At 44.0% G+C, this 7,919-nt stretch overlaps 1 protein-coding gene across 1 annotated transcript; it reads right to left on the reverse strand.

Moving 5' to 3' along the window:
- Positions 1-5,071: 5,071 nt before the first annotated feature.
- Positions 5,072-7,764, reverse strand: LOC133130058 (neuropeptide Y receptor type 5-like). Its single transcript, XM_061244299.1, has 2 exons — positions 7,421-7,764; positions 5,072-6,352 (listed from the first exon to the last, which is right to left on the reverse strand). The coding sequence occupies exon 2, from the start codon at positions 6,329-6,331 to the stop codon at positions 5,072-5,074; it is 1,260 nt and encodes a 419-aa protein (XP_061100283.1). The 5' UTR covers positions 6,332-6,352; positions 7,421-7,764.
- Positions 7,765-7,919: the final 155 nt, after the last annotated feature.

Below are 7,919 nucleotides of genomic sequence, written 5' to 3' on the forward strand. Positions count from 1 at the left end.
TTTTTTTTTTTCCAAAAAGCCTCAGTAGGAATTGTTATTGTAGAATATGTCCATTATTTGAAAATTCAAACACTTCTATAGCACATAGGCAAATGATCTGCATACTGTACAGTGCACTGTACAGTCATTACCACAGAATCTAACATTGATATTGCACTGCACACAAATAGACTGTGACAGCATTTACAAAAGCCTTTTCTGAAGTTTTGGCCTAGGCTGGACTTCTAAAACAAGGAACTGACCCAGGCTCAGCTGTTTTTTTATCCTGGCATGGTTCTTGTCCGACCTGCTGAAAATGCTTCAGCATGCAGCTCAAACCATGTCTTATCTAACTTGGCCTTTTTTCTGAATATTGTTGTGAATATTTTATGGGAAACTACACAATACGATATGAGGATTGCTCGGGGGCTGTTCAGGGCAATAAGGATGGTGACTGGGTTCTCCGCTGTCTGCTTGCGGGAATGGTGTTGTGTTTGACAGCCAGCTGTCGTGACAGCCAGCCCTGGCCTCCTGCAGTTTCCCATAATGCTCCTGTTCAGCAGCGTTCTGAGAACAGAAGCGTCAGGAGTAATGGCGCAGATATGAGGGAGAACCAATCCAGACATAACATGACGGCTGTGTAAGAGGAAGGAGGGAAGTAATATGTGTGTGTGTGGGTGTGTGTGAGAGAGAGAGAGTCTGTGTATATGAGTTTGAGAGAGAGAGAGAGAGAGAGAGAGAGGGTATGTGCGTGTATGTGTGTGAGAGAGAGTGTATGTGTGTGTGTATGTGTGTGAGAGAGGGTGTGTGTGTGAGAGAGAGTGTGTGTGTTTGTATGTATGCGTGTGTGTGTATGTGTGTGAGAGGGTGTGTGTGTTTGTGTGTGTGTGTGTGAGAGAGTGTGTGTGTATGTGTGTGAGAGAGAGAGTGTGTGTGTATGCTTGTGTATGTGTGTGAGAGAGGGTGGGTGTGTGTGTGTGAGAGAGAGAGAGAGAGAGAGAGAGAGAGAGTGTTTGTGTCTGGAAATTTCATAATATAGTGTAGCCAACATTGCTTAGCAATATTCCATACTCGGTTCAAATTATATGCTTGTCTATATGCATCACATGTAAAATATAAATGAGATGTGTGTGCAATAAAAATATAACATTTATTGTAAGGAAAAGGACTTGTATCATAACAGCAAATACATCCAATGTGAAATTGACATGGTATTTGTCCTTCAGAATATGGTGATTCATTTTGACCGAAGAGGTCAAAAGTAAAACAACTAAATGACCCATGTTAAGTTCTCCATTTGACATTTGAATGCCAAACAGCGGTTTGGAAGTTCTGTTTATTGTTTTGTGGAAATTACTTTGGTATCCCTAACAAAGACAAAGATATAGTATTATAGGGGAGGGGGTGAGTAAAGGCACAAAATCTTGTTTTTCTGGTATCAAACATTTATGAGAATTTCCATGACAATAAAAACTAGTTCAGCTGGATATTAGCCTTTGATATTTATTGTGAATTCTGTAAATATGTCACTAAACTCAGGTTGACTGTGACCAAGCATAATATAGCTGAATGCTTAACCCTGTGAGGCTTGCAGTGGGCAGCAGAAAGATTTGTGTTCAGGGCGGCCTGTAGCGTAGTGGTTAAGGTAAAGGACCGGGACACCCAAGGTCGGTGGTTCTAATCCCGGTGTAGTCACAATAAGATACGCACAGCCGTTGGACCCTTGAGCAAGGCCCTTAACCCTGCATTGCTCCAGGGGAGGATTGTCTCCTGCTTAGTCTAATCAACTGTACGTCGCTCTGGATAAGAGCGTCTGCCAAATGCCAATAATGTAATGTAATATTCCTACATTCCAGTGAATAATGCAGGTAAGGTGTTTTTGTCTAGCTGCTGCCACTGTTGTCACCTGAAGCAGTACTCTTTGTGAATTACAGCATTCTTGTTTACTTCGGGAAGAGTGCATTCGCCATGTAATATGAAAATAAGATCCATAATTACACGCGCAGAATATATTTTGGGAAGAAGGTGTAGAGCTTTTGACAGGGTGGGAGGGGGGGGATCTGTCTTGTCTTGTTATTTAATAAATGCATCTGTCAATGTTTCAGGAAATGCATAATGGCACCTGTTATTTTATTTTGCACAACAAATTACTGCTAATCGGTCTCTGTCTTCTGCTAATGTCATTTTCTGAATATCTTCCCAACATCACTGGCTAACTGCACAAGGAAAAGAATCTCTATGCAAGGCATTGCCCGTGCCTTCCCCAAAATGCTATTTGGGCTGGATACACTCATGTTGTATGTGCAGGTAAAATATAAGGTTTAAAATAGAATGTAAATGTTTGGCATTTATAAAGTGCCTTTATCCAAAGCACTGTACGATTGATGCTTTCGTTCACCAATTAAAACATGCACTCACACACTAATGGCAATGGGTGGTTAGTTCATGCTCCAGATTTGAGCAGGTTCTGGGTTTTACTCAGTGCAGCTATCCAGCTAACTCAGTAATCCTGCTTTGTGAAACAGGGCCCTGTTCTGGGTTCACAATATTCACTGTGCCTTTTCACAGAGGGCAGTGGAAGGGGCTTACAGAATCTAATCAGGTCTGGTATCCCCAACTGGAGAGAACAATCTGGACAAGAAGCTGTTTAAAATTCATTGAATAATAATTCCGTATTCGTTATTCAATATTCATTTCAGTCACCATGAACCATATTTCACAAGCCTTTTAAAAGCTGTTGAATATCAAGTCAGTTTCAGCTATTCATCACAGTGTAACAGTGCATTAATTTATTCATTCTTTTATTTATTATTTTTATTTGAGTGTTTTAATTAATTGGCACTCAAAAAGGAACTACAAGACATATACTGTACATATTGTGTTGAAAGTAAAGCGTAAAATATTTTATTCAATCTGCTGGCAAATTATACCACAGGTGAAGAACAATGAAAATGGAGAACAATGACTGTGGAATATGGAATATGGAATTCTGCAGTAGAAACAACCCCACTCTTCAATAATAAAGCCAGTGTACTCATGCTTATCGTGTGTTAGTTCCTTTGCTCTCAGATCATCGGAGTGCACTTCAGTGCTCTCTGCTCGTTCGGAAACTGAACGGAACAGAGTACTGCACCCTGGGAGTGCTCAGAGAGCACACTGGACACTCCGGTCGAAGAGACAGGCTGTGTTCACATACTAGCATACTACTCGCACTAAATTTCAAAGGAAATCAGTAAGTAGTGCATGGTGTGCAGTTTGAAACACAGCCACAAGCCTCCGATTGTTCCAAATCAGAAGAGTTTAAGAGTTTTTTGCCATTTGTAAATTAACGGATTTCCGTGCACTGTTTGACCTGAATCATAGATGTTAAAAGACAACCCTCTCTGCAGGGAGGACATGCTTTAACATGGGGTGTGGATGATCAATCAGTGCCAGTAATGGTAGACACCAGCCTTGCCGTTTTAACGAGCACGGTTTATAAGGCTTGACTTATTGGCAGGTTCTAAATCAAAGTTTCTGGGTTGTTTTCCCAGGTGGTAAAACAGCTACTATAACCTTGCGCAAGAAACTAAGCTTGAAACGCTGCAGCTGTGCAAGTCAGCATGAATAATGGGCATGCTATATCATGATAAAATGTAAAATATATTTTTATACACATGTAACATGAACACATTTTTAAAATACAGAAATAGTTGTTACAAATATATACATACACCATACATCTGAAAGCATTTTTGGCGGTTGTGAATGTCACATTAATAAGTGTGAAGAGTGTATACCAGTTTGTTTAATTGTTTGTCACAGCAGTAAAACTGAAGGACCTTCTGAAGACACATTAATGTTCCTCAGCTGCAATTACTCGGAAATTGCTATGAAGGCTCTTGAGCTTCAGATGAAAGTTTAACTATGCTTATATTCTTGTTAATATGCAAATGACCTTAGTTATAAAATAAATTAAAGCTTATTGGGAAAGGTAAATATTAATTCCAAAGACTGGCCCTAAGGTAAGTGGTAGATTGTAGATTGAAATTGCTAAATATTATCACTGGGATTCACCAGCACAGTTCAGCAATCAGTAAAATGAAAGGGCCAAAATGAACTCGCATTCATGTGCAAGTGAAAGTTATGGACAAGATTGATGTAGATGCAGATTAAATACAGGCCTACTGTATCTCTTTTGCATCTCTTTCTGACCTCATATGGAAGCTGTTATTATCAAGGTGGCACATCCAGGAGCTCGGGATCGAATCCGGAAAGTTCCCTTCTCTTCCAACAACCCAAGGTGCCTTTAGCCACAGCATAAACCTAAATCTTAAATCTTTTCCAGTGTATTTCATTTCATTGGTTTTATTTCCTGTGATTTCTGTTTTTATTATTATTATCATTTGTATTTTTATAAGTATTATTGTTTTAATGTCAGATTCTTTCAACCTCATTTAACATTAATGTTTTTATTTCACCACATTTTTATCTGTTTGTAAAGCAGGTTGTTCTGCGTTGCTTGAGGCGCCGTATAACTCAATTCAATTTATTTCTGTATCGCGCTTTTCATAGAAGACTGTCACAAAGAAAAGTAACACAGGAGAGAATTAAACATATCAGCCCTAAGCCCCCAATAGCATATGAGCTTAACGACTCCCTTAGGGGAGAAAACCCTCAAACAGTGGCGAGAAAAAACTCCCAATGGGAAGAAACCCGTCTATAGGGGCACGCCCATCCTCTGCTGGCCTATATGTTCAATATATGAAGCTAGTAGGTGAACTAGAAACCCCCCCATATGGAAGGATGTACAGTAGAGTGTGGAGTTCAGAGGTTAGGGGGATGGATCTGCAGCTCCGGGAGGTGGAAGTGTGGTCTGGAACAGGGGCAGGGCTGCCACAGTCATGACCTCAGTTGAGTGGTCCATGAGCTCCGGGGGGTTATTACCCTGGTTCTCGAGGGTATTCAAAAGCAGCTCTGGGGGGTATAAAGCGTTATTACCCTGGTTCTCGAGGGTATTCAAAAGCCACTCCAGGGGGTATAGAGCGCTATTACCCTGGTTCTCGAGGGCGTTCAGAAGCAGCTCCAGGGGCTATAAAGCGTTGTTATCCGTTCAGAAGCAGCGGATGAGGGACAGCAGGTCGGCCTTGATGCCGTTGTTCAGGAAGCCGTAGAGCAGCGGGTTCAGGCAGCAGGACAGCATGCCCAGCAGGTGGCACATGCAGTAGACCAGTTTGAAGTGGCGGGAGGAGATGAGGTCGGTGCCGAAGTCGGCCAGCAGGTGGAAGACGTGCAGGGGCATCCAGCTGACGGCGAAGGCCAGCACCACGGCGGTGAGCTTGACGAACAGCGCCCGGGAGCGCTTCCTGCTGCGCGACACAGAGGCGCGGGCCGCCAGCGCCGCCCTCCGCTCCTCCTCCTTCAGCTCGAAGCAGACGGGCACGCTGGGAAGCAGGAGGCCCCGGGGGAGGACTCGGGCGTCGGGCCCCACCGCGCATCCCTTCCTGCCGTACCCCCGCCTCTGCTTCCCGCCCGGCCCCGGGCCCTCCGGGGCGGGGAGGCGTCGCGGAAGAAAGCCCTGCTTGCCGTCGGGCGGTTGGAGGGTGAGCCGGATGACCTCGTTCTCCTCGGCCTGCCCCGGGGGCTGCGTCCGGACGCCCGCCCGCACCCGGCGGCACACGGTGGCGTGGCTCACCGTCAGACACACCACGGGCAGGATGTACTGCACCAGCAGCAGGCAGATGGTGAAGGCCACCCGGTACCCTCCCGACGGCCAGGACTCGACACACTGCCACTTCTCCTTCAGCGACTCCAGAGGGAAGGCCTCGCTCAGGTCCACCGTGGTGTGGAAGACGGGCAGCGGGGAGCAGATGGAGAGGCCCAGCGTCCATATCGCGCCCAGCAGCAGGTACCCCGAGTTTACGGACATGTGCGCCGACAGGGGCCGGCTGATCATGTGGTAGCGCACCATGGCGATAGACATGAGCACGAGTGTGGAGACCACCACGGACACGCACTGCAGGAAGGGCACGATGTGACACATGGCCTCCCCGAAAATCCAGTGATCCAGGAGCACGCCGGTGAGAGTAAAAGGGGAACAGAACACCACCACCAGGATGTCTGAGAAGGCGAGGTTGCCCACCAGAAAGTTTATGATGCTCTTTTCTCTCCACTTCCTGGCCAGGGCCGTCAGTATGAGGACGTTTCCTAGGAGACCCAGGACACTCACAGTTGTGTATAGTCCGATGAGGAAGTAGCGCATGTCATTCACGCTACTGTCGAAGACTTCCCATAGCTGGATATAAGAGTTGTCCAGCAACATGGTGGCGTTATTGACGGGGTTTTCACTCGCATTAATATATCCCCAATCCATTTGAAAGCCTTTGAAGGATTTCTGTTACAACAAACACACAGAACGATACAAAAAACAAACAGATGAACATGCAGGAACATGAAAACTATGTAACAGTTATTTACATGTCTATATAAGTAATATTATTTGATCTAAATATATGCTATGTTTGTAAGTATCATGTCACAGTGTCAACCATGACAACGGTATTAAGTAATGAGGTCTGGAGTCTTAATCCTCGATATTACATCCATATTACATGTCACGTGCTTTATGTCTCCTGGTAAAGCACTGTTATTTCTAGTTGTAAATGTTGCATTTGAATGGTGTACTGTGTTAAATTCAAATTATATTTCATATCTGCCAGATACTGTATATCGCAATATCAGTTCATAACAACCTGGTTTAATCACAGATGTCTGGTGCTGTTTTTTAGTCGAAGCATTACATTTACACAAGGCTATAACTTGACAGTCAACACTCAACTGTTTAGCAAAATGCCGGAGTCAGTTTATGGTTAGTATTTAATATGAAGAAGATGTGTCATCACTTCGCAGCATATAATAACCATTCGTTCGTTAACACTTCTGCACACAAAGCGTAGCATTTATTCATGCTTCCTACCGTACACCGATTAGCCTACGGGAAGGACATGCGAGGAAAAAAGCCCCTGAGCATGCAACTTCGACCTATTTTTGAGAAATCTGCCCAATGCACGAACGTTGTTCTTGTATAGATAAGGACCTACATTGTTCCCGACTTCTCAAGGATGCATTAGTGTAGCATAGTGTGCATTAGCAGCACTAGGGTACTATTTAAAAGAGAAACGTAATCCACACAGATCGGAAAACAACCGATTAAAATTCTATATAATGCTATTATATAGATACGTGGTCAATTTTACGAAGGCTCAGTATTCCCGCCTCTTGAATATTTACTTTATCAGGCACAACCGGGAACTCCATCAGTCCAATACAATAAAGTGAAATATGCCAATTTAGTTTATGTGTGTGTCTGTGTGTGTGTGGGTGTGGGTGTGTGTAAATAATTGAGCGCTTAAAGGGTTCAAAGTTATCAGTTGCAGAAGTGAAAATACAAAGAGTATGCTACCTTAGAGCAGTTCGTCTTTGATCTTGTTGGTGACCATACGCAACGTCTTGTCTCTTGAAAGGTTTCTTGTCATGAGTGAAGAAGTGGTCTCCTTTCCTTCTCACGTCACCAAATTTATCACTGTAATTCTACGACTGGAACTTCATTAGGCGATGAAACGTTGTCCCGTTGCTTGTGCCTTCGCACGAGCCTAAACTTTCGCGTATCATTAGCCGTCTCTTTGATCTCGTCCCCTATTGGTTACAGACGATGTAACTTGGGGGTTAACTTGTCGATGAAAGTCCCCTGTGAACTGCGTAGGTTCGCAACAACATTTCGCTCAGATTAATTCAGCACCATGGATAGTACTCTCTTCGGTATTTGATTACCACTAGGGATATCCAGAAAGGGTTGACTTTGGTCCAATCACGTCAGCGGTATCAGTCAGTGGTTCTCCAACTCCACGGGAAGCGAGGTCCAAAAACGAATATCAAAGTAACACTGGCATGACGTTATCACA

Source organism: Conger conger, chromosome 6, assembly GCF_963514075.1.
Source record: "Conger conger chromosome 6, fConCon1.1, whole genome shotgun sequence".
In the NCBI taxonomy this organism is placed as follows: Eukaryota; Metazoa; Chordata; class Actinopteri; order Anguilliformes; family Congridae; genus Conger; species Conger conger.

Bases quoted from the DNA above. Each gene is read 5' to 3' on its own strand.
- LOC133130058 (XM_061244299.1), bottom strand. From the start codon at position 6,331: ATGGATTGGGGATATATTAATGCGAGTGAAAACCCCGTCAATAACGCC.